Source organism: Zasmidium cellare (genome assembly GCF_010093935.1).
Source record: "Zasmidium cellare ATCC 36951 unplaced genomic scaffold M409scaffold_24, whole genome shotgun sequence".
In the NCBI taxonomy this organism is placed as follows: domain Eukaryota; kingdom Fungi; phylum Ascomycota; class Dothideomycetes; order Mycosphaerellales; family Mycosphaerellaceae; genus Zasmidium; species Zasmidium cellare.
The window spans coordinates 325,868-351,712 of NW_022986968.1; the positions used below are offsets into that span (position 1 = coordinate 325,868).

Below are 25,845 nucleotides of genomic sequence, written 5' to 3' on the forward strand. Positions count from 1 at the left end.
GGACTGGTGGTGTTACTTCTCCCTTGAGGCGACGAAGGCGCAGAGGGCATCCATATCCGACCGAGAGATTTGGTGGCATAGAGATTCGACATCTAAAGTCAGACAAGAAAGTATAGTGGCAGTATATAATAGTCAGTAGTGGAGGGCGATGACAGAGGAAACAACAACATGGTTTCCAACAAGGGAACAAAACCCGAACGCAACGCACGCCACCGAGGTATTATAGATCTATCTTCGTGCATAAGTCAGATTTAGGTCATGTCTTGATGTGGTGTAAGCGGCGCAAGGGGAGATAGGGTCGTGGTAGTACAGAATCCTGTGCTCGCTCGCGGAATGCGCCTGGCATGTGCAAAGGGGAAATACGAGGCTTTCAGCTGGACCTCCCGCGTGGCATGACTTACAGAATGGGCTGAATCTGCGAAGTCTCCGAAAATATTGAAACTGCGAATGATTTGATAATGGTTTCAACTGGGTCCTCTTCCTTCGTATTTTTGGTGGGTATCGTATACTACTCTTACATTTCATTTCGCTTTTGTACAATTCGATTCGTCCCGTTGTTTTGTCGGCCTTCCTGAACACTGCACTGCGCCGATGGTTTCACGGCTCGGCGCTAAACGGCCCTGCCTCTCTGAGATATGTCGTGGGCATTTTTGGGACCTTGGGGCTTTTGCTGGCGGCTGCTTGTGCTCGCAAGGCGTCTCTGGCTTCTTTGTTCCCGCTGCTGCTCGTCAGCCTGCGGATTCCCGATTTCAGGGCTTTAAAACCGCCGCTCGGTTTGATGGTGTATTGCGGCTGGTGATGGTGTTCTTCTGTGGTGTGCGCCCGACTCATTGGCATATCGTCGTCGCCGTCTGAGAAGGGCTCCGTTTCGGTGTCATCGCCAGAAGGTAGGTCGTTGTGCCTTCTTGATGGGTTCTTCATGCTCATGACTGGAGACGTGATGGATCGATTGTGCATGCCTGGTCTTGTTGGGGGCAATACTGTCTGAGCGAAGGCACCTGGATTCATTGGCTGCTCACGAGGTGGTTGATATCGCAGCTCGGCGAAACCAGTCTGGAACGACGTGATGCTGGCATTGCGCTTGAGAGACCGATGAAGGATCGGTAATGCCTGTTGATCGTAGAGATTCTCTCGCTCCTCCACTGGATGATATCTCGTGATGCCGTTGTGCATGAATCCAGATGGTGACTCGCCGGGCTCATCGAAGAAGTCGTCGAGGGTATCGAGCTTCTCAGCAAGTTCGCCCATGTTGCTGCTATCTGCCACTCTTGTGTCATCCGACAGCATCGTAGCAGTGCGCTCGCTGAAGTATGAGTCTTGGTAGTCGTCTTTGTGGAACTCGATCTCAGGAGTTGAACTTGCCGTGTCCCGGACGCCGTTCATGCCACCATATGCCAGAGTGTAGAAGACCGCATGCACATTTGTTCTTGTCTGGAGTGAATGAATTGCAGGCATTGGGATAGACCAGCCAGACTCCTCAGGTATGCCGTACAGACTCTTCGTGGTGTCGTACTCCTTGCGCGTTGCACGACTTGAATGAGAGCCAGCCATGCTCATGCGCAGATGCTTGTTGTCCAACGGCGTGCCAGTCATGTCAATGACATTGTCAAGAACATCGAGTGCTTGTTGGCAATGTTTCGTCTGAAGAAGCCTCAGCAACGGCGAGATGAGGTCCGGTCCTTGGCATGCGACCTCAGGCTTTCTCATGTCGATGTCTGGGATCATGACACAGAGCACCTGCATCGTCTTGACTTTGAACCACGCGATCTGGTTGTTCACCATGCCAAGCAAGAACACCAAGCTCTGAAATTCTTGCGCTGGGAAGAACGTTGTACGTATGGCTGTCATGCACTGCGCGAGGAAGTCTTTCTCGATCCGGTACCTTCCTTGTGCAAGGTTTTGGAGGACACGCGAGAGACTGACGTGGTTTTGACTCTCGGCAGCAAAGGCGAGCGTCTCCGCTGACTCGAGACATGACGGGTCGCCATCATCGTCGAAATAGTGCAAGTATCTCGGTAGGTTGGCAAGCACAGTGAACAGCAATCGATCGTCGCTTCCAACAATGTCGCTCGATGGCAGCTTGATAAGCCTCTCCATGATCTGCAAAGACCGATCCATGGACTTGCTCGAGCGAACACCCTTGTAGATGAGTGCATGAACTCCGAGATAGCCACCTTCCCACTTGGCAGGAAAAGTGTCTCTGAGGATCTTGAGTACTGCGGGATCACTCAAGTCCATCTTAGCGAGAAGCAGGTTCAGCATGCTGAGACCTTCTTGGAATTCTCTCTCGAAGATGGTATCAAGGCAGGCGCACGTAGTCCAGAACATTTGTGGGTACTGAAGGAGAGCCAAGGGGTCCAACGCATCGATGATGGTTCGCAAGGTCGTCAGAATCTCCAATGAGAAGATGAGATAGTCGTGGTTCTCGTCGTCTGCAATCGTATTTGACAGACGGGCCAGCATATCCGCCAACATCTTGGTATCGAGAGTTGTCGATACGCAGCGGAAGACCTGAAAACTTCGGCAAGCAACATGCCTGACCGCACAAGAAGTCGCCCATTCCATAGTGACTTTGCCCCATTCTTCGCGAATGCCAGGGTACGTTGTGGAGAAGATGCGGACGACTTCGTCGACAGCATAACCCATAGGCTCAGAAACAGCACGACTGTCCTCCTCGCCAGCACGAACCTCGCTATCGGTGTACGACCACGCAATCTTGGGATCATGTCGTCGAACACATTCGATGAAGTCTTCAATGGACTTTTTGTCTGGCTCCGTGCTGCCAGGATCGATCTTCGAGATGACAAGTTCGTGGATCAAATGGACAAGCATCTCTCGTGCCTGGTCTTGGACGATGCTCACGTACTGGTCCCACTGTACAAGGATCACCTGCAGCAGCACTGGCAGCTTTTCCGGAGGAAGCTGGAATGGAGAGACGACCAAATCAACCAGCAAGATCATACTGAGTTGACCGAGCGAGAGACCATTCTGCTTGGCACCACTGGGTAACACGTTCGTCAGATCCGCAATATATGGTAGTTCAACCAGTCCCAAAGGAGGCGGTGACGCCTCGCGACGCTCTGCGACCATCGTCTTGGGGCAAATGTGCATGAGGAGATACTCCACAACGCGAGCACCTGCCGGCGTCTTGGACAAGAAGACCACAATCTGCTTCGCGAAGATGACAAAGTTCTGCTCTTTCTTCTCCAGGCAAGTCCTGATGATGAAGTCGAGGACCAGCTGCACATTCCCCGCGTAAGGGCCAGTAGCCAGTGCCTGCCAGAGCGCCTGGATCTCGTTGTGTAGCGTGATGCTGCTCTTGACAGTGATCTCAAACAGGTTGACCAGCAGCATGTACGACGTCGCGGTTGGTCCTCCATTAGGATCAAGTTGAAGCTCAATTGTCTGAATCCACGGTAGCATACCTGAGACCATGTTGCGCTGGTGATCAGGCTCCAGCTCATTGAAGTACATAGAGAACTCGGAGAACACATGAAAAGCGAGTTCTGAGTGCTGGCTAGCGAGTCTGCGTGAGATCTCAAACTGCGCGAGCTTATACACCGCAGTAGTCTTGTCAGAAACACTGATGTCGAGGTCCTGGAGTTTCGACGTCTTCCCCAGGCGCTCTTCGAGTGTTCGTAGCAAGCTTGCCGACTTCATTCGTATTTGAGCATCTTCATTGCCAAGCGTGTACAGCCCAGCACACAAGATCTTCCAGAAAGGGGTCGTGACGCTTGTATTGTCTGTAAGGACCTTGGTGACCACCTCAAAGTAGCTCCCGAGTGCCTTGGGGTTGCGAGACAGATAGCACATCTTCATCGTCGGAGCCATGAGATACGACTGATCGACATTATGTGTGATGAGGTTTTGCAACGCCTTTCGTCCGATTGCATGGGTGCGGTCGCTGGCGGCTTCGAAGATGGCACTGATCCAGCTGAACATTCGTTGCACGTTGAACTGCATGAGCGTCTTGCCATCAGCGATGAATCGCAGAGGTCCAGCACAGAGAGATGCCATCGCACTGAGGGCAGCGAACTGCAACTCGTTCTTCTCCTTTTCGATGGCAGAGTTGATGATACCTCTGTTACGCATGTCTCCTTCTCGATCCAGGATCGACCGACGGATGTGGTCCTGTTGCCGTCGTATCTGCGGTTCGTTCGGCGAGAAACCACACCAATTCTCCATGAGCGCGAATGTCGCTTGTCTGGATTGAAACGACATCCATTGAGACCCTTCTTTCAGCTTCTTTATACAGTCGTAGAAGCCATCTATGAGAACACAGAAGTGAGTCCGCAACTTTTGGAAAGCCAAATTACCCTGGATCTCGGTGTCGCTCAGGAAGATCCGCAAATGCTTGGTATAGTCGGTCATGTACTCCATCACGAACGTGTCGCTTGAGATCCTCTCATCCTGCAGTAGCGGGCATGTAAGGCTGAGCAGATGCGTGATCTCTGTCCGCATGATGTCGATACGTTCATTGCGAACGACTTTGTTGCTCGGATTCCGCTGGTGCGAGGCCAAATAACTCTTTGCCTCTGCATTGCACATCGTAACGAATGGCTGTAGCGTCTCGAGCAGAGTCTGGAACAGGGTCGCATTGGTGGCTCCCAACCCAACCACTGCAGCGTTCCGCACAGCACCGTTTCCGGCATGGAGGAACGGAACCACCCTCGAGAAGAGCTCAGAAGCAGACGCGATCTTCTCTTGGCTATTTGCAGACGACTTCGAACTCTTCCGCGTGTGCAAAGACGCTTGACTCGTGACAGTAAGACTACTGCTCGAAGGAGCTCCGCCAATATTGGTGAGCGTGGTGCAGGCAAAGATCAAGTGAATCTTCCACTGCTCGATGATAATCTCTGGCGACGAGCCATTGAGCCGTGTTGATGGCCTGCTCGGGTTCAAGGTGGTTTCGAGAGCATTGGACGATTGCTTGCCAGTCTCTGCTAGAGCACCAATAGCTCTGTAGCTGTGAGAAAGCCGTTGGCAGACCAGTTCTCTTGTCAGTGCGACTGCGTGGAGGCAGATCTCTGAACTCAAGCGAACCAGGTTCGGGAAGACCTTGAACCAAAGATTGGCGTCGTGAGCGACATCGCTGCTGCACAACTCGACTAGAGTGCTGTTGACATTGCTTTTCCGTAGACCTTTCTGGAGTCGACTACGCTCCGCAAGAGTCAATCGCTCGTCATTGACATCAATGACTTGCTGCGACCCGCCCTCGAGAATGCTGATGATCCGTGTGCATGGTTTCCCAAGCGCAGTATCAAACTTGGTAATGAGCCGCAGAACATTGACTGCCACTGCACGCACTGCCCTAGAGGGCGAGCAGAGGAAGAACAACCCATGCGACTCGACTTCATCAACGTGCGCGAGGATGCCGGAAAGATCGAGAGGGAGTTGCCGAGCCCCTTGCTCTTCTTCATCGACTGGATCCGCGGCAACCTTTCGAGTTCTCTGCTGGATGTCGTCAATCCAGATTTGCAGCAATTCAACGTAGAGCTTTAGCGTGTTTTCGATGTGACCAGGCCCGAGCAAGCTGCCATCCGAGACCGTCGCATAGCGATCGTCGAAGTTGAAGATGAAGCGAGCGAATCCAATCGTCACCTGCTGGGCGTGTGACTGTCTCGCAATCGACTTCAACGACTGCGCCGAGGAGGTGGCAATATGTGACTGCACATGAGCTGTCCCCGTACAGAGGAGGTTGACAAGCGAGTTGATAGGTAGATGCGGTGAAAGGCAACGCGGCAACGCTTCGACAGCCACATGCAAGAGGTCGTAATAGTGTTGCCGTAGGTCGGTGGGGTTCATTAGTTCGTCTCTCTTGTTGAACGTGAACGCCTCTGCCATGGGCGTCTTCGGCGTATGCGATGCAAACTTCTCGTCCAAGACGGCCTGGCCGCCAAAGGTGTTGTCACAAATGATAGTCAACTGTCCAAGCATCTTGCAGAATTTGACATAATACTCTTTTGCAACGTCGTTAAGGTTCGTTGTCATTACGGGTCGTGATAGACGCTCTGTCCGTCCTGCAGACACAGCGAAGCCTTGAGAGCGGGTCCTGCGGTGGGTGATAGGTGATCGCGAGGCAACGTCCATGAGAGAATCACATTCGAAGCGGATTGGAAATGCTGGTGGTTCGGTCTTCTCCAGATCAGACATGATGGCAAGGAATGCTCGAATGGCGATGACCGTCTTTTCTGGATCGAGGTTCTCAATCTTGAGGTCCTTCTCAGGGCCTGAGAACAGCTCCGAGTTCATCAAGGGGAAAATGATGTTCCGGAAGCAGAAGTCTTGATGCTTATACCCAATGATGCGAATGAGCTGGATAAGAGGGTCTGCAATCATGGGATCGGTCGAGATGAGGACTCGCTTTCCGCCTTGAAAGACGAGCTTGACAATCTCATCGAGCTTCCTCACCACCGCATTCTGCGACTCAGTATGTCGGTACAAGTACCGCCAAACCAGTCGGCAGATGGCTTTGAGAGCGTGAGATCGGCCGGCCCTATCTCTGGCCTTTGGCTGGAAGGACGTCACAAGTGGCAGCCACTGGGTCGCAAAGGTCTCGAGTGGTGAAGCACAAAGCAGGACCGCCTGCAAAGGATACACATAGGGCCAGTGGTCCGCTTTCGAAAGCATCTGGGTGATCCTTGGCTGAAGGATAGCAACCACGTCCCGCCATTTGGGCATGTTGAGGGCTGACGTTGCGTGCGCCGCGATTGGTAAAAGCAGACTCTCGAATAGCTCAGCGTATGCGTGTTTCATCGTTCGTCCATGGACTTCAGAGAAGAATCTTGCCAGCAGCTGGAGCATCTCGCACGACTTCTCCCAGGCTTGGTCAGGGTACGATCGCACTTTGAGCCATCGCATGCTCTGGACAAGAAGTGCCGTCCTCGATGCCAGCTTGGTGTCTGCTACGCCTTTCACAGCCAGCTTTCTCTGCGCGACCTCAAGATCCTTGATGAACCTCTCAGCGACTTCCTCAAATCGAATACCGCTCATAACACCAAGGAGCTGTCCTCTTATGACCCAGTTGGCATTGATGACAGGCGACGATGCAAGCAACTCGGGGTCCGCGCTCTGCAACTGTCCGTAAATGACATCTTCCAATCGCCCTGCGGTGTTGAAGCTGTTTTCCGGTCCATTCAGCGCTTTCAAGGTCGTTTGCCCAATGATTTCAATCAACACCCGGCAGAGTATGTAGATTGAAACAGTCGACCTGCGATCGGCCATGACAACCTGCTGCTCCATCAGAGCAATCTCGTTCCCAGCAGGTGGCGAGGTAGGGGTTGAATATGCCCCATTCGTAATGCTTCGCTGCGTCACGCCGAGCGCATCCCTCATGGCCTTGAGTTCGGTGTACATGTTGTTGGCCGTATCCGCCTTCTTCTTCCGCCAATGGATCACAGAATCGATCAAACTGTTAGGCTTGTGTCGATTGATGTGCCCTAGGGACGAGATGAGCTGATCAAAGGCAGGATCGGCTCCAGGACCGCAAATGTGTTCTATCCTTGGTTCTGGCTCGCCAGGTTTCTGCATGCACCGCTCAATCCTCTCGTCCGCTTCCGCGATGAACGATGTAAATAGATGGTGTAGGGCATATTCTCCCACTGTCTTCAGCTCTTGCCCCGGTGGTTGCGCTCTTGACTGTGACCGTTGATGTTCATGACTCCTCTTCACTCTCCCACTGTGCATGCGCGCTGGACCCCTCTGCACAACTCCATTCTCAAAACTTCGATTCGCCGAGATGGCGGCAGGATTCGGTACGCCGTTCGCATGAAGTGTGCCCATCGAAGGGCTCTTCTTGAGGACAACAGTCTCCGGCACCGCAGAAGCCATAATCTTTCCAGGGCTCAGCGGGCTGGTATTCGTCGACCCCGCCAGGCTCGGATTGCGCGAATGCTGGACTCCATGGACGATCGACATCTGCCTGTGATGGCCGTAGGACAGGCTCGGTTTCCTCTCTATGTCGACGCTCTGCTTAGGTCGCGAGTGGCCAGAGGCCGGTGTGACAGCGCGCGGCGAGGCATTGCGAGGGCTCGTCGCACTCAAGGCCCTCCCTCTCGTCAGGCTAGGGTCGTGTGACGCTCCTCCTGTCGTGGGTGGATGTGCGGTCGGCGGCGCAACGAGCAGCGGCTCGGGTGGCGGACTTACGTTCGGGTCGCTATAGGCGGGCGAGGAGGAGGAAGTGCTGATGGCTCCAGGTCGTCCTCCATCGGCGGGCGAGGGCACGGCTGAGTCGACGCAAAGTGTCGTCAGCGACACGTCTCGCATCGTATAACTCTTGGGGGGAGCAAATTGACTGGTCCCAGCTGGACGTGCGCAATTACGGAAGGGCAAAGGCAAACCTACTCATCCTATCTCGCGCGCCGAGCATTCATCGCTGGTGGGGGTCAGAAGCGGAGGAAGTCGTCGTCGTCGTCGATGCGCCGCTCGACGCCTGCAGCGGGCGCAGAAGAAGATATAGAGACCGAGGCGGCAGTGTTGCGATGGGTGACAGACATCCACGGTAGAGCCCAGACGGCAGATGCTAGAGGAAGAGGGACGTTTTGGCTCGGTGCCTTGCAGGGACCAAAGTGTTTCAGACCAGCCATCCCGCCGTACCTGGCCGCTGGGCGAATCGGCGTACGAAGCCCACCTCCAGCTTACCCTCACCACCACCACACCTCACCAACGCCCGCGAACTCTGAGCAAGCCCGCCTGACGCACACCACGCTGCAAACGCCGTCGACCGCATCACACAGCCATATCCCACGCGCCACGAGCGAATAGCCGCGAGAATGCCATCACTCCTAGTCCTCCATCGACGTCCAGTCACGTCCACTCGCCTCCTCCGGCTCACATCACACATAAATCGATAGCGCCGGCACTTGTGAAGAATCGTAATGGTGTGATCCCAACTTCCTCCTCCCTCTTCATGAATCAGGTCCATATCGCTCTTCCAACCGATACCCACCGTCCATGCCCGAGGCCACCCATCGGTCCGCGTAGAAAAGCCTGGTAAAGGTCGGGATGAGCTCTCTTCACCAAAAGCTTACCCAAGCCCAGCTGCCGCGTGCGTTCGCCGTTTCGGCAGGGAACAGCTCTCGAATGTATGCCGACGTAAGTGAGGGGATGGTCAGCATGGAAGAAAGACCTTGCCGAGATTCATACACGATGCCGATGCCAGACCGAAGATCGATTGCAATTTGATGCCAGAGATGCCCGAGTATAGAGCACTGCCACTCTCTTGTACGACATGCCATCCCAGCAGGAGGCGTCTTTGATACGACTTGGTGTGGAGGCACGAGGACAAAGTGGCGAGCGAAATATCGTTGCTGCCTCATGGCGCTGACGACGAGTGGTCTTGGCCGAAGGTGGACCTCGAGAGCCAACCCGGAGTGGGAGGAGTAGGTAGCATTGAGGTGGACATATCCAAGTATCCTGGGTAGAATCGAAATGACCAGTGACCTCACCTCCAACAAGCCGAATCGCTTCGTGAGATCGACTTTTGTTCGTATCACTTCCCAAAAGGCAGTCAAGGTGGATGTTGATGAAAGGCGACGGTGAGATAAATAAAATGAGAAAGTGAACAGGCAATGGCAAGGCGACAAGCAATGGTATTGCTCTATTTACTTTTGAATGCCATCGAGAGTATGAACAGCTGATCAGTCGCAGCAAGCAAACAACATCCATTACCATTACCGCCCTCTCACACAGCCATCCCCATCCCAACATATGCCTGCGAAGGCTGCAATCTGATTCAGTGCAGAGAACGCTGAGCAAAAAAGAAGAAAAGCAAACGCTTGCCGCCGCCGTCGTCGTCAAACAGATGGAAACCATAAAAAAAGCCGATGCCAAAATCAAGATCCCAAGCCAGCCACAGGTGGCACACACATCGCTAATGTCATGTCGAGAAATGCCACATATCACTCTGCTTGATGGTAGTCGTGCCGTGAGAGTGAGTGACGAAGCTTGTCGGCATGGGTAGTAATGCACGGGACCGGAATGCATCGTCGTGGTCAATCATGAATTTCGTAACGACAGTCGTCTAGTCGTGATGATGTTGTACAGTGAGCTCGCTCGTTGACGGTAAGGATGGAGGCCTGAGACAGGAGGGTGCCTACTCGGAGGCAGTGGTGGCGTCGGTCGTGGCGGCAGGCTTCGAGTCGACCGCCTCGCCAGAGGAGCTGGACTTGCCGTGGCTCTCGGCACCAGCAGTGGTGTTCACGGAGGCGGCAGCGTATGGGAGGGAGAGTGGAGAGCGACCAGGGACCTTCGACTGTGCCCATCGCTGAGCCGTGATGGGAGCTGGCGCGGTGCCCAGGTAGCTGTCGAACTCGTTGCCGGCTTGTGGGACGTTCTGGCCGTGGGATGCACCAGGAAATGGGAGACGGCCCTTGCCCTCTCTCCAGGCGCAAGCGTACTCGTACTCCTGGGAGCGGAACTGCCGAGCCGCCTGGGTGGTCTGCTTCAGTTGCTTCTGCTCCTGGGTGTCGGCATAGCGGATAGCTATGCTGAGTTCCTCGCCCTGAGAGGTGATGGTGTGGTTGTTGAAGGTCTTGATGACCTCCTCGCAAGAGTCACGAGAGTCGAAGCTGTCAATGGCGGTCAGTATTGGTGGTAGTGATGATGAAGGGGTCGATGACATACCGAGCGAAGCCAACGCCGCGGCCATGGCCATTCTTGTCACGAAGGATGCGAGAGGAGCAGACCTTGTGTGGTGCGAAGAGTTGTGCCAGCTCGTGCTCGTTCATCGACTTGGGAAGGTTGGAGACGTAGAGGTTGGTGTTGCCCTCGTCGGAGAAGGTCTTGAGCTTCGAGTAGAACGATTCGCGGGCGAAGCTGACTTCGTAGCCAAGGTAGTGGAAGCCACGGATGCAGTTCTCGGCGTCCTCGTAGTTGTGGTACTTGACGAAGCCGAAGCTGGGAGACAGTCAGTGAAGGCATCGATGTGGTGGTGTGGACGACAACATACCCCTTGCACAGGCCAGTGTTGAGGTCAATGATGGACTTGGAGCTCTTGATGTCGCCGAAACGGGTGCCCCAAGACTCGAGCATTTCGTCGGTGGTCTCTGGAAGCAGGCCGCGAATGTAGACGTTGGTCTCGCCTCGCTGGTTCTCAAGGGCACGGTCGAGAGGCTTCAATGGCGATGATGGTGCCGGGATGGCGTGAGGGATCGGGGGCTCCTTGGAGACGAGAAGCTTGATCTGGGTAGACACTTCGCTCTGCTCAGGCTGCTTGGCCATGGCCATGCCGTATGGACCCATCATGGAGGTTGGGGACGGCGTGCTGTGAGTGAAGACGCCGCTTGGGGTGCGGTTGATGGTGACGCCGCCATGAGCAAAGCCTGGGTAGCCGGCATACGAAGGAGTGGTTGGCTGGTCGTTCTCGTTGGAGGAGACAGAGTCACGGCGGGGAGTGACCAAGGTTGGGACCTCACCAGTGGCACCAGCGGTGGTGGGAGTCCAGTTCTGAGACATTGGGCTGTTCTCATGCTGCTGGTAGCCGCCGTAGTTGAGCTGTGGCATGTAGTGGGTGCCGTGTGGTGTGTACATGCCATGTGACTGCGTGTTGGCGGTGCCGTAGCCAGAGGGGAAGACGTACTGGCCAGCGTTGTACATGGAGCCGGGCATTGTGGTGGGCACCTGCATGCCATTGTATGGGCCGGCAGCGTTGTTCATCATGGTAGCGTTCTTGGCCTGGGCTGCGAAGGACGGGTTGCCGCCCATATTCATGCCTTGGAAGCCATGAGCAAGGGTAGCCATTGGGTCAGGGTTGGGGTTCTGGTGCATGCCGTAGGCTTGCTGCTGCTGGCCGCGAGAGGTGTACTGCTGGTTGCCGTACATGCTGTTCCCGGCGTTGTAGCCTGCTGGCTGGCGGTTGTAGCTGGTGTTCTTCGAATCGGCCATGGATGCCATGTTCTTGAAGCCACGATCAGCAGCTGTCTGTTGACGGTGAGGCTTGCCACTGAAGAGCAAGTTGTGGGTGGTCGAGCAGAAGGCGGTCATGGTGTCTGCTGGAGGGAGCAAGAGAGGAGGTGTATCCAATAAATATTCTTGGGTGGGGGATGAAGTGTCCAACAAGCCAAATCAAGGTGCCAATTCCTCCTGGTGCGTCCTTATTCCTGGTGATGATGGTGGAGATGGTGCTGCCGGTGGGAACGCAGTGGATGCTCTTACCAGTGTGGTCTGGTGAGGATGGATGCGTTCCAAGAAGGTTCCTGGTGGGGCAGAAGTCGAGTCCTGGGAAGTCAAGTCAGCGGGATGAGTGAAGGTGAGGATGAGGGACGAAAGTGAAGCGGTGGGAGATGGGATGAGCTCGGGAGAGATGCCCATGGCATGCTGGAGGTGAGGACTGTCAGAAACATACCTGGGAAGAAGGCCTGGGTACAAGCTCGTCGTTGCCGGTGGTCAGCCGCGGAGTTGGTGACGGCAAGGAGGATGCAGATAGCGGGCAGGGGGTGACGAGCGGGATGCTATGATGGGATTGTCAACGGCGAATGCAGCACGAATGAAGAAGAAGTGTGTGTAAAAGCTGGGTGTTGTTGGTGTGTGAGAGTGGAAGAGAAGAAGTCGAAGGTGGGAAGAGGGAAAAGACAGTGGGTGGGAGTCAAAGCGCTGCGGCTTCTCTAACTTCCCGTTTGAAGGCGATGAAGAGGAAAGAGCGCGACGGCGACAACGTACCTGAAGCTGTTCTATCCGGTAATGCCGATGTCGTCGCTTCTATTGATGGCGGTTTGGCGGGGTGAGGTAGGCTTCGTTGAGGATGTTGGGCAGTCGGCTCACGTGGGAGAGCTAATCGAATGGAAGGAAGGAGGTGGTGAGGTGGTGTTCTCGTCCTGGAGGGGGTCACGAGGGATCGTTTTCGAGCAGACACAACGTCAATTCGATGCCGCGACACCACGGTCAATGCAAAATGAAGCAGTAACAATGCTGGTTTGCGTCGGGAAGATGGTCGAATCGATATCAACAGCGTGGGAGACGTCGAGTGAGGTGAAGTGAGGTGTCGGCCGGGGATTGTTGATAGATTGATGGATGTGTATGTGCCGAAGTGGCAGAGCGAGCGGCGTCAGGCTCGAGGATGGCGGAGGGAGGGTTTTGTTATGAGACAAGACGGATAGACAGCACGACGGGATGGATATGAGCAGAGACCCTCCTACACGTCCCCCCAGCGAGCTGTCACACGCAGGGGCCGCTGATTGTTTTGCACCTGCAAGCCCTGCCGCCTTTGTTCTGCATCTCTCTCTCACACTCTCTCCCAACGCTGCCAGCAATGCTGCTCTGCGAACCGCACATGGCTGCTACACAAGCTCGCATCATGCGTCGACGCCACAAACGCTGCCGCCGCCTATTCTGATGTCCAGCTCGCTGCACATGTACACCGTTACCGCAACCACCAATCCGCCCCAATCCGTCTGCTCATGCCCAGTAGTAGCGACTGCACCGGGTAGCAGGCGACGGCATGATCTCAGCGTGCGCTAAGTGAGATTGCATCGCTGCTGGGTCTGCCTTTGCGAGCAGTCACTTTTGATCTCCCTCTCCAGCCCGAGCTCAAGCGCAGCCGCGCGGATAGTAGATGGCCCTTCAAACACATCCAACGATCATCCAACGTTCGCATTCTTGAAACGACACTACGGCTGCAGTGCTGTTGACGGTTGTGGAGAACGACCTCTCTGACGCAATTCGGCTGCAGATGTGCTGCACGTTTGACAGGAACAAGAGCCCTCGCGCTGAGCGGCCGGCCTTCGAAAATAGCGCCATAACAATGCTGATCAACGTCGTACCTGCAGATGACCTTGTGCGCTGACCACCCTTCCAAGGCAACCCGGTCGGTGGTGCATCGGCAACCTGGTTGAGATGCAAAGCAAAGCCCATTGATGAACTTGTCGTCAACTTCTGCCAGCGCACACTTTGCATTTCCCATCCTTCCCCTTTCGACCTCAGACATTCGGTACTTGACTTCGCTTGCACTTCATGTTAATGACCTGCACACGCCCTCCCGCCGGGTACGGACAGTCATGTGGCCGCCAATCGCTTCGGCATTGCTGCCCATCATTCCCGCCATTCCGGTCGAGTCTCCTTGCCCAGAATCCCAGATCGATCCAAACGCTGGCAGAGTCGCGAAGCACAAGATCGCAGCTCGTTTGACCAGATTCGAGAGGACGCGTTTTGTGGGCTATGCGTTGTCCATCTGGGAATCTTGCTCGCTCTGCAAGGAGCCGTAGGGAGGTCCGGTGCGCTGCCGTACGACCAGAGGCCGTGAGGGGTTCATCCACCTAATGCCTGCTCGCTCCCGTGATCCCTCGAGCAGCAGCATTATGCACTCACGGCACTGTTGACGCGGTCGACAGAACCACGGGCACTCGATGCTCGCCGACCGCCCCGGCGTGATCGGCCCGTCGACCACAACATAAGACTCGCCCGGCGGCAGCATCGACTGTCTGTTCAAGTTGACAGCACTTCAGGACCTGGTTCTCGGGTCCTCTCTGCTGAGCGGCGTGCGGCATTAGCACACGCATATTCGCGCAACGACCCGGTGTCTATTGTTCAACAGCAGCGTCAACTGACTGCACATTTCTGCTGCGTCTCTACAAACCGAGCGTTCAGCGTTTGCGCTGGCTGTCGTAGAGAAGTGGATTCTCTTTCTGCAATCGCGGGCGTTTCTTTACATCCTCGTCCGTGGAGATCCTCGGTTGGCAAGGGTCGTCGTATCTCTGCAATCTACCGGCGATTCGAACCCGAGCACCATTTCACGATCTGGTAATTTCTGAGGTCGTCCTGCGTCGCTCCGTCTCACTCCATAGTCGCACATCAGCCAGGCTCGCTCGTCATCACCATGGTATTGCCCCTCCGCGAGAGCATGCCGAGGCCTTCCCCCATGTTGTCGGTTGGTGTCACAAACGAAGCAGATGAAGTTCGTGAGATGCAGGATCTCTCCTGACGCAGTTGGTCTCAAGCATTGGCCCAAGCTCGCAAGGTTCAACCTTACCATCGTGCAGTACCGAGATGCGTCGTGGAGAACAACCAGATGTCGATGGTTTCAGAAGGAGATTGTTGCATCGCTTCTGTTTGCATATGTCTGATGGAGGATGGGCTTTGACATCTGTTCATTATCTGTATCGATTCCCCGACGGCTATCTACAGCGTCTACAACTCCTTTTCAGAAAAAACGCCATCATGTGAGGAACGCTGCTCCTCCTGCGATCCAAATCTTTCCATGACAAGTTCAAACTCCACGCCAGACACTCGCTCGCCGAACAAGAACATTGCGTTGCTCAAGACCACACGTCCTCCTGGTACTGGTTCGACGCTCTCATGGACTTGACAATATCCTCGCCCTTCTTCTTGTCCACGCCTCTTTGCTCAGAGATGATCTGTGCGAGGATATCGTTCACCTCACGTGCCATGTTGGCAGCGTCACCGCAGACGTAAAAGTATGCCTTTTGCTCCAAGAGCTTGTTGATCTCCTCTGCTCTTTCTCTCAGCTTGTTCTGAACGTATACCTTCTTCTCTTGCTCTCGTGAAAAGGCGGTGACGAGCTCGAATTGGCCGTTCAGGTCTGAAGTCCATTTCTGCACATATGTTAGCTCTCTGGCAATTTCCATTATGAAGCATAACATGAACTTACCTCCCACTCATCCTTGTATAGGAAGTCTTCAGTGCGATTCCGGCAGCCGAAGAACAGGATGGTCTTGCCGACGTTCTCGCCGCTCTTGGCCTGCTGAGCGCGCTCCTGGACGAATCCGCGGAATGGTGCAACACCAGTACCAGGTCCGACCATGATAATAGGTTTGCTTGGGTCGGAGGGGAGCTTGAAGTTGGAGTGACGAATGTGGACTGGAACGTGGACGCCGTCGTACTTGTTCCTTGGACCTGTGATAGCGTAGTTGAGGCCATGTGGATCTGGGTTCTCCTCGCCATGCTGCTTCAACATGAGCGAGAGCAGATAGTTCGTCGTAACACCCTTCACCACATGTGGTGCGCCAGGTACTTCCACAGACTCCACAATGGCTGTGATAGAGACCTTGTCCTTCTGAACGAGCGATGATGATGAGATGGAGTAGTAACGCGGCTGGATCTTGTTCAAGCCCTCGATGAAGAGCGAGAATGGGATCTTCTCCCACTTCTGGCCGTTGCTGACATGGGCGAGGAGCTGTGCGATGTTGAAGTTTTTCTTGGCAACCTCCTCAGCGAAAAGGTCCTTATCACCACCAAGCTTGTTCATCTTCTCCTTGACTTCGTCGTTGGGTGCGAATTGTGCAAGAGTGGAGACGAACTGGCGAGAGACTGGTGCACAGATTTCGAGCTGATAGCGCATAACGGTGTCGTATGTCGTTGGTGTTGGGAAAGGCACCTTGGCTGTGGCATCAAGACCCTTGACGCTGATAACAGTATCGCGCTTCTTGGAGAGGTCCACAACATCCAGGAGTCTGTCAACCTCACGGCCAGCGTTGTTGGGCCAGACGGCAATGTGATCACCAGTGGTGTATGACAAGTTAGAACCTGCGATGTCGATTTCCATGTGAAGGCAGTTGCGAGTCTTGTCATTGAAGAGCTCGTGCGATTCGGCGATGGGGGCGATGTATGGGTTGTGTGCATTGTACGGACCCTTTGAATGGCCTTCCAGGTGGTTCTTGTTCGGCTCGCCGAGATAGACAGTCTCCTGGCTTGCGTCGAGGTCCTCACGTTCGGTGACTTCGTAGACGGGCTCGTACACAGCTTCACGCTCCTCGAGGTTCATCGCCTCCGAAAGAGCTGTCCACATGGGTTCCTTCCACGCCAGGAAATCTTCTTCCATGGTACCAGCGCCATCATCACCCTCGCCAGCATCTCCAATACGCTGAGCACCCAGCTTGGTGAGTGTCTTGTTCACCTCCCTGACCATCGAATTGTAGTGCTCATAGGTGTTGTTTCCCAGACCAAACGCCACGTACTTGAGGTTCGACAGAGGCGACTCTTCAGCGCTCTTCTCACTGAACGAAACATCGTCGCCCTTGATGAACTCGTAGAACTCCACAGCGTTATCAGTGGGTTCACCCTCGCCGTAGGTTGCCAACACGAAGAAGGCGATCTTGTCCTCTGGGAACTGGTCCAGGTTCTCATAATCATACTCTTCCAAATCCGCCGTCATAGTCTTCAAGCCGAACCTTGAAGAGCCCTCCTTCGCTAACCGAGATGCGTAGTCCTCTGCTGTGCCAGTCTGGGAACCATAGAAGATGACACAGTTCTTGCCAGACTCCTCCATTCTCTCCAGGATGTTTCTGCTCTTGCCGGACTTGCCAGCAGAGCCATTGGCCATCGAGCTTGCATATGGATCTTTCTGAACCGCCCAGTATGTGCCCTTGGTGAAGTATGCGATCGTGCCGAGCAGCAGGACTGCCAGGACAATGATGTCCAGCGTATCGAGGGAAGCCATGGTCGCGGAGGATCTGAAAATCGTTCTGGAGCAAAGTCGAGAGCTCGAGTGTGGACGAAAGACGTGTAGATCTAGTGTAGAGACCCGCGCTTATCGCATGCGAAATCGTCCGAGGCGGCAGAAACTAGAAAGCGGTGCGCACGTTGCGGCTGACTGGGACCCTCGCCAGGAAGCGTAGTTGTCGCTGCTGACGGGTGCTGCTGTTCTTGGAACACCCTGCCAATGCGGGATCGGTCAGGCCGGGAGGCTCTACAGGCTATACTCGCCGAAAGCGACGACGAGCAGGCAGATGGATATGAGCGACACGGCGTACTCGAAAAGCGAAGATCCAGGCCGGAAGGGTAGAGTGCGTCAAGTACTGCTTCCTAGCGCAGGATGTCGTCAGGGATCTCGGCCACCGCCAACGGCTGGCTGTACGCGCTCGTGATTCTTCGTTTCTCGGCTGGAGCCCAAACTTCTCACGCGCGGCGGCAAAGAACAGGACCGACAGAAAAAGGCAAGTGTGCAAAGAGGACAAAGGACGTGGGGGCTGCGCGAAGAGGTGCTGCTGGCGATAATATATCTTACGACTTTCGCGCACGGCCAGAGCGAAAGGAACAACTGGCAGCGAGCGTCAGACAGCGCACTGTCGGCGGCCAACACAAACACAACGACCCGCAAACCCGCGGCTCCTGGATATCAACAACTCTCTCCACGACCCCCGCGAAGTCATGGGTTGCCGCTACTTTTTCTCTGTGTACAGTATTTCCACTTTGTGCAGCGGAACAACCGCCGCCCCTCTATCCGTCTGCCGAAAACACATCCGCCCCAATCGATCTGGCAGATGGACTGCGGGAGTTCGTCGCAGCCGATGACGGACTGCGAGGTCTCTTTTCCGCGCTATGCCAACCGCCATCTCGGAGGACGGAATGCGAAGACACAGAGACATCATTGACGCCTACTACTGCCTCAATGACGTCTAGTGAGTGATGCGGCCGCAGCAGGAGAACAAGACATTTCGGTGTCGGTATCGGCGAGTGCCAAAATCTCACCCAATGGCACTTTCTTTGGAACCCTGACCTGTGAGGCTCAAGTCTCACGGGTGCTGACTGTATCGATGACTCGCCAGCTGATCTCGAAGATGCCCGCGAGCGATCCTTCAGGGCTTGATTCGATCTGACATGTGACAGGGGCGTCAGCTCAATTTCGTCCCAGCGGCATCCGCCTTCCACGATGACCCTGTTTCGAGTCGACTGCGTGGCACATCCTTGTGGCAGGATTGTACGGCTGAACGAGCAGAAATAGGAGATCGGGGGGCGGGTAGTGTACTGCACTGTCGACGCTGTGGCATCCAAGCCCAAAGTATCGTCTTGAGAAGAAGTGAGATATGAGTAAGGCAAGTACATGGTGCCGTGTTAAAAGAGGCAAGTCAATGTTTCCATCTTAGCAACTGTTCTATCCTTTCTCTAACTGACGCCTTGAAGTGTTCAAAGTCGCCGCCTTCGTAGTTATCGCCCGCTAGTACACCTAGCAGTCTCGACATCGGGTTTGACCTTCCTAACAGACTGCGACTAGAACCTTTCACTTGGTCTATGGCGTCTGCAACTGGCGCCCGCCCGATCGCTATGGCTATAACCAAGTCACGCACAGTAAGAGACGGTAAAGTTTTGCTCCTCGGCTGAGTGACAGTACACTGAAGCTTGAGGGTGGTGGAAATGATCTCGAGCATCTGGTCATGACTTGGCACATGCGTTTCGATAAGATGAGGGCAGCACCAAGTGGACAAGAGACTCCGCATTCGACCGTTCCTCGACATGGAGTAGTATTCTGCCTTGGACCCAATTTTCAACATGCTTGCAATGCTATGTGTACGCCGCCGAGCGATGCGAGCGCTAGGTAAGGGAGTATGTATGCGCCACGCGCTACGAGATTCTAGACGCAATACATGCGTCTCCAAACCAGACTCTAGTATATCGCCGCCCTAGCGATCCACGCTTTCTCATGGTCGCCGCGACCCGTACGGGACAAAAGTCCAAGCACTTCAAGACCTACATGTACGACGACTCCCGACCATGTACACCCAATGAAATTGCCACTGCCCTGACTTCGGTCGCTCGCCTGGGAGGTGCTTACGATGCTGCAGGTGGTTATGCCCATCGCCGCGGTGTCGCCCAGGATGCAAAGCATTTTGGGAACTACTTCAAGGCGACTATGTAGTTCGATGCTGGTGCTCTTTTGGGTCACAGCAATAAGTCTCAAGCAAAACCCCTTACCGACAAATACGCAAAGATGGAGGTCGAAGTCAACCACCCTAGAGAAGCGCTATAGGCCGTCCAGCATAAATCGGATCAAGCTCCCTTCAGATGTCTCTTACTGCAATCTCTGCTCTCGGCGCCTGATGGCACTGCTTACAGCACAACACTTGCAACGGAGTCGGTCGACTAAATCACTCTCTTCGCTACCCGCAAACATCAGCAGATTCTCACCAACAACCGCGACGAAGAGTCGGCCCAGAATCTGTCAGACGGCACGGACGCAAAGGGCAAGAGGCCAAAGAGCAAGAAGTCGAAGCGGAGGGGAGCCCAGACAACCGTACGAATAGCCCGAACCTCCAGCGTCCAGCTCGGACGTTTCGATGAGTCCCTAGGGAGTGCGATCCATGACAACATATTGGAGGCGTATGGGAAGTCTAATGGCACGACAGGTTATGTGTTGGCTACACGGACTGCGAATGCTGCAGGTCATTACATGCCCAGTAAAGAGTCCTACGTTCCCAGCAGTGTCAATGCCGCAGGGCTCGCGTACAACTCCTCTATAGCCTTCAGCTCTGGTCACCGAATCTCATGCAAACTGCCAGTCAGAGTAACGTCTTGAAGCTCATTCTTCTGACGAGCCTATCTCCATGTTCAGACCCGCGCGAAAGGAAAGAGCGAAAGGGAAGCAACGGCAGGCTCCACTTTTTCTAGCCAATCATATATGACCTACCACCTCCACAATTCTCGCGACGATATCACTTCAATACAACACCTCTTTCCTAGATTGAGAAAGTCTTCGTGCACTGAGATCACGAGAGACAGCTGTCTATTTGTCGGTATCGTTCGCGAAAGATGGCTAGACATCGGATGATGGGTTTCATCCCACCCCTCCACTTCTTCATGCAGCTCGCCCACATCTGAGGCTGAAAGAAGCAGAGGCACAACCGCCTGCTTGAAAACGAAAGTTTGACCTGCACCCTTCACTGATGTGATGCTGTACCATGGGTCTCAAAGAATGGATCAACAAACGTCGTGGGAAGACAGGTGGGAGCGTCGATGGAGCGTCCACTCCCGATTCCCAGTCCACCACGACTTCTCCGGCCGACCTAGCTAAGAACGGACAGAGAGACGCTGCAGCAGTGACGGCACCGCTGTCGAATCCACCCTCTTCTGATTCTGCTCATCAGCAAACACAGATCTCATCCATCAGCGACATTGACGCTCTTCGCAATGCTGTTTGGAAGCAGGCACACGAGCGACTTCGCTCGGAGCAGCCAAAACTGGTTGCAGCCTACGAGGCCCTCGTCAAGGAACAGAGCGGCGTTCCCCAAGGATCGAAGCTGGACTCTGACTCAATGTCTCTGATCGTCTGCAAACAGAAAGACATGATGAAGAACAAGCAATGGTCTTATACCTGGTTTGGCGAAAAGCATGCTGTGAGAGATTCTGTCGAGACCATATTCGGTCTCGTGGAGCACGCTTCTGGACTTATCGCACTTGGCATGACAGCGGCTCCTCCATATGTCTCTATACCATGGCAAGTTGGCCTATTGCCACGAACAGTGACATAAGCTAATTCAAATATAGGAGCGTAGTCACTGCTTTGATTCCTTTCATTACCAACGATATAAAAGCTGTAAACTCTGCAATTGACGGTCTGCAGGAAGTGACCAAGATCTTGGCGAGCTACAGCTATGCAGAAAGGGAGTTTCTCCCCGTCCCTGCAACCCGTGGCGACTTCGAAAACGTCGTCATCGAACTATACATGTCCATCATCGAGTACCAAGCTACAGCCGGACTCTACTTCGCGAAAGATACCCTGAAGCGTATTGGAATCAATCTCGCTCCGAAACAAACCTGGCAAGATGCCCTGGGCAAAGTCAAAGGCCAGGACGAGAAGTGCCGTGTACCAATGCATAGCTTAGGCGTTCGTCTCAACCAACTTGGTCTCGCCGACCTACAGTCTGTGCTGGACCGCGGCGCCGAACTCCTCACAACCATCAGCCAAGCAGTGTCTGCAAAGCGTGACCGACGTGAAAAGATCCAACAATGGATATCACCCGTCACCCCGTACGAGGATCACGACACCATTCGCAGTCGACTTGGGGATGCATATACAGGCTCTGGTCAGTGGATGCTTCAAGATGAAGACTTCACGAGTTGGAGATCTGGCAGCGGCGGATGTCTGTTGCTTCAAGGAATTGTTGGGAGTGGCAAAAGCTGTCTTACTTCGATTGTTGTACAAGACCTCTTAGCCGATGCTTCCGGGCGGGTAGCGTTCATGTACTGTTCTGCCACGGCGGACACTTCTACACAAGACGTCGCGGACACGAATCGCAGCCACACATTGACAATCTTGCGAGGGATACTTGCTCAGCTCGCAGTACTCCCTGACGGAAGCATAGCGCCTGAGATTTTGGCCGCGTATGAGCGCGAGGATGGCGGTCGGTCGCGGAAAATGGGTGGAGGCTTAAAAGCCACTCTCGACACCATCAAATCTCTTCTTCGAGATCGATCAGGTGAGCGACTGAGACTCGTGTTCGATGCTCTGGATGAATGCAAAGATTACGACGGGCTTCTGGAGAACCTCGCCGGTCTCAAAGACGTGCGGCCGAGCATATCCTTCTTTTTCTCAGCTCGGAGCGGCGTTGAAATTGGCACTAGATTTCCCCGACACCAACTTCTCATCACAAACGACCAGAATGCTGACGATATCGAGACCTACATCGACTTCGAAGTCTCCAGGAGACACGAAAATGTGGGAATGCAAGATGCTCAGGCTGAGAGACTCAAGAAGGCACTCAAGCGTCTCGCCGGGGGCATGTAAGTACAGTATGCGACACAGTTGTTGAAATGCTTATAAGCGACAGGTTCAGATGGGTGGAGCTCGAAATCGAAGTCTACCTACCCCGTCCAAATGCTCAACGTAGGAAGCTGAGGTCAAGGGACATTGACAAACGCCTGGAAACCCTCGAGAATTCGCAAGCTCCGGTCATCGATTTGCTGATGGACACATATGAACAAATATACGCCATGGCCCTGGGGGAAGAAGATGAAGAAGCGAATAGGCACACGATTGTGTCAGCGCTGAAATGGGTGCTGTGCTCGTTTCGATCTCTAACAGCGTCGGAATTGCTGCGTGCCGTCAGCGTTCAATCTGATGGTACCTATGAGGACGACTTGACGGAGGATATGATTTTGAATTCTTGCAGCAACTTGTTTATCAAGGACGCAAGAGGATTGATCCGACTGGCTCATCTCTCTGTTCGTCAATTCTTCGAAACGAAGCATGAGCAGGACTTCTGCCCCGAGTTCCAGCATCGTCAGGCAGCGCTGTCTGCCCTCTCGACAGTTGGTGTCTTCCGCGATAGCGAATATCAACTGGAGATGTTTACGGTTCTTCTGGCAAAGGAACCGCAGAAGCAATTGCCAGTGTCGCAGGACTCGTTCACAGTCTACTGTCGACAGAATTGGGCCGCGCACTACAGATTCAGTGATCGGACTGAAGACTCGAGAAACACTTTGCGTAAGATTAAGAAGGTCCTCAACCATCCATTTCAGCATTGTCTGAACTACGCAATGGCTAATTGCGGATTTCCTGCTCGCACGATCCTCTCGAGAAAGCTAGACAAGACCTTCAACTGGACAAAGCTGAGAGATCAATACTACGGCCTTACCGACGTATACACCGATGCAGGCCCAGTTTCAAGTGAAGCTCACCTACCTTGGAGATGGATCCGATCCAATACTGCAGGATCAGTTCTCACAGGATCAGAGCTAAATCCGTTATACATGGAGGGAGAACAGCGTGGTGAGAAAGTTCTCCAAGTCCATGCCGCCGAGGATTTGGACATCCGTGAAGCGGACTCTGCGGGAAACTCACCGCTTCATTATGCGGCTTTCTTTGACCAGCCGCTGGTGATTACAGCTTTACTCGAAACCGGATTGCTGATAGACCAGCAGAATTTAGATGGCAATACGCCGCTTCACGTCGCAGCCTTTGCGAAAGCTTCCGATAGCATGAGCGTTCTGCTGAAGTCTGGAGCTGATCCCTCTCTCAGAAATCATCATGGCCAAAATGCCATAGAGGGTATTGCCCCTGCTCTTGGCAAAGTTCTACTGCAGGACCTTGCGTCGACTCACAACAAGGCCGATCAGCATGTCGAACGTCGGCCAAGGCTACTGTCCCACATGTCGCAAGGCTGCAGCCTTTGCAAGTGGACAACATGGCTCGAAGGGTCTCGCAGAGGAGAAAAGTTTCAACTTTGTTCGTCAGTGAAACAGATGACCTCGCAAGGTTGCACTCTCTGCAAAGCTGTTTATGGATCGCTGGGAAACGGCATCTGGCCGGTCGATGAAGCTTTGCCAGTCCATGTTCAAGTCATGCTTGATACCGACAGCCCATTGAAGAAAGGGAAGGATGTGATACGATACAGTGTGGCAGGCTTACCAGACGTGGATTTCAAATTGTGCATCAACCCTGGTAAGCCTTCTCTCTCATCAGAACCTCTTTTTGTTCATCTCGAGCTAATGACGCCATGGGTACTGGCAACCCTAGCGCTGCCAAAATCTTTCGTGGTCGTGTGGTTCAACTTGATCCCTTCGAGACCGTGACCAAGTGGCTGGAAGACTGCCGCGCCAGACACCGGAACAACTGCAGATCACTGTTAGATTCCTCGCAGCCAAGGCCGTGGAGGCTAATTGACTTGGGCACAGCTGACGGGAATGTTCGAATCTGTGATGCCTCTAATCAGGATCCGCAAGATTTGCGATACGTCTTCCTCTCTTTCCAATACGGCAATGCATCTGGCTTCGTTCGACTACTACAGAGCAACAAAGATGAACTTTACCAAGGGATTCGCACAACAGACCTGCCTCGTCTATGGCAAGACGCAATCACAATGTGCCGTGCTGCCGGATATCGATATTTATTCATTGACGCACTGTGTATCATACAGGACTCAAGGAGGGACATATCATTCCATGCGACCGAGCTTGGCCGCTACGTTATGTTCGCCGACACCGTCTTTGTGGCGACCATGGCCCTTTCAGATCACCTTTGGCCCACAAACGTCAATGAGCAAAATGACATATGCAGTTTCGATACTTGCATTGAAGACCGACACGAGGCACCCTTCAAAGTGCATGTTCGCAAACCGCTCTCGACCGCGGACGCCGTTATGCGCGACAAAGTCCTCTCCAGAGCCTGGCGACTGCAGGAAGTTCTTCTACACAGGAGGGTAGTTTTATTTGGCGAGGATCAAATCTACTGGTACTGCAGCAACGGCTTGACTTCTCAGAGTGACGCCCAATTCACCACGGCGCCGTGGACAACCGTGGGCGACATTATGCGACGGCAGATACTCCTCAGACCGGTTCTGCCTTCCGACCTCATGGAGCAGCGTATGTTGAGGTACTGGTATTATCTCATTGAGACGAGCACTGCAGGCGAATTGACCTTTGCTGTCGACCGCTTGCCTGTCATCGCCGCGGTCGTCGACTTCCTGCAGAAGACGGGAGACTTGACAGTCATGGACATCCGTTCCGGGATCGGAAGTGACGATGTGTTCACTGGATTGCTATGGATCCGCAAGCCCATTGTTTCCACGAGACAACCTCCCGTCGACATTCCTCCTACTGGACCGACATGGAGCTGGACTTCTATCACTGGAGCCGTTTCGTATGGCCTCGCCCCCGGATTGCAAGCATGTAGAACGCCATCCAAATATTTGGAAGAAATGCTTCAAGTGGAGGAGATGCATGTGGTGACTGCTGATGATGCGGGTGCCATGAATGCGATTGCTAAGAGAGCAGGACCTGGAACGTTTCTCAGAGTTTCCTGCCTCGCTTTGCGCGCCGAGCATGAGAGCGAGAATGACTGGGGAGATTTCCCGTGTTTTTTGGACTGCAGTGCCAAAGACGAGGAAGAAGAGGTGTGGTTTGTTTTGGTTGCTCCTTGGGTGTATAATCCACAGGGCGATGCGCGCTGGGCCGGACTCGTTCTTGTTAGGGAAGATGTTACTGAAGGTGTTGGCGCGCGGTTCGTCCGTAGAGGGGTGTTCCTTGGGCCGGAGTGTGACGAGGATTTGGGGAGGTGGAAGAGGAGAGAGTTCGTAATTTTTTGATTGTAGAGTGGTACGTGAAGTTGAATTCGAATCTGACTAGGGAGCAATTCAGGCTAAATAAAGTGAGACAAGCCTAACTCTAATCTTCCTCCTTTCG

General features: G+C 54.0%; 5 protein-coding genes across 5 annotated transcripts; 2 read left to right on the plus strand and 3 right to left on the minus strand.

Annotated features, from left to right (window-relative positions):
• Positions 1-597: 597 nt before the first annotated feature.
• On the minus strand, positions 598-8,265 carry M409DRAFT_56268 (uncharacterized protein; the record flags this gene model as incomplete). The annotated part of the gene is made up of 1 exon (XM_033813239.1): positions 598-8,265. The coding sequence occupies one exon, from the start codon at positions 8,263-8,265 to the stop codon at positions 598-600; it is 7,668 nt and encodes a 2,555-aa protein (XP_033665803.1).
• Positions 8,266-10,093: 1,828 nt separating this feature from the next.
• M409DRAFT_67617 (uncharacterized protein) lies at positions 10,094-11,982 on the minus strand (the record flags this gene model as incomplete). The annotated part of the gene is made up of 3 exons (XM_033817483.1): positions 10,094-10,568; positions 10,624-10,896; positions 10,949-11,982. The coding sequence occupies 3 exons, from the start codon at positions 11,980-11,982 to the stop codon at positions 10,094-10,096; spliced, it is 1,782 nt and encodes a 593-aa protein (XP_033665804.1).
• Positions 11,983-15,248: 3,266 nt separating this feature from the next.
• M409DRAFT_67618 (uncharacterized protein) lies at positions 15,249-17,389 on the minus strand (the record flags this gene model as incomplete). The annotated part of the gene is made up of 2 exons (XM_033817484.1): positions 15,249-15,545; positions 15,602-17,389. The coding sequence occupies 2 exons, from the start codon at positions 17,387-17,389 to the stop codon at positions 15,249-15,251; spliced, it is 2,085 nt and encodes a 694-aa protein (XP_033665805.1).
• A 1,829-nt stretch (positions 17,390-19,218) lies between these two features.
• Positions 19,219-19,585, plus strand: M409DRAFT_56271 (uncharacterized protein; the record flags this gene model as incomplete). The annotated part of the gene is made up of 2 exons (XM_033813240.1): positions 19,219-19,264; positions 19,305-19,585. 2 exons carry the CDS (start codon positions 19,219-19,221, stop codon positions 19,583-19,585), a joined length of 327 nt encoding a protein of 108 aa, XP_033665806.1.
• Positions 19,586-20,624: 1,039 nt separating this feature from the next.
• Positions 20,625-25,748, plus strand: M409DRAFT_56272 (uncharacterized protein; the record flags this gene model as incomplete). Its single annotated transcript, XM_033813241.1, has 4 exons — positions 20,625-21,164; positions 21,287-22,446; positions 22,494-24,106; positions 24,151-25,748. 4 exons carry the CDS (start codon positions 20,625-20,627, stop codon positions 25,746-25,748), a joined length of 4,911 nt encoding a protein of 1,636 aa, XP_033665807.1.
• Positions 25,749-25,845: the final 97 nt, after the last annotated feature.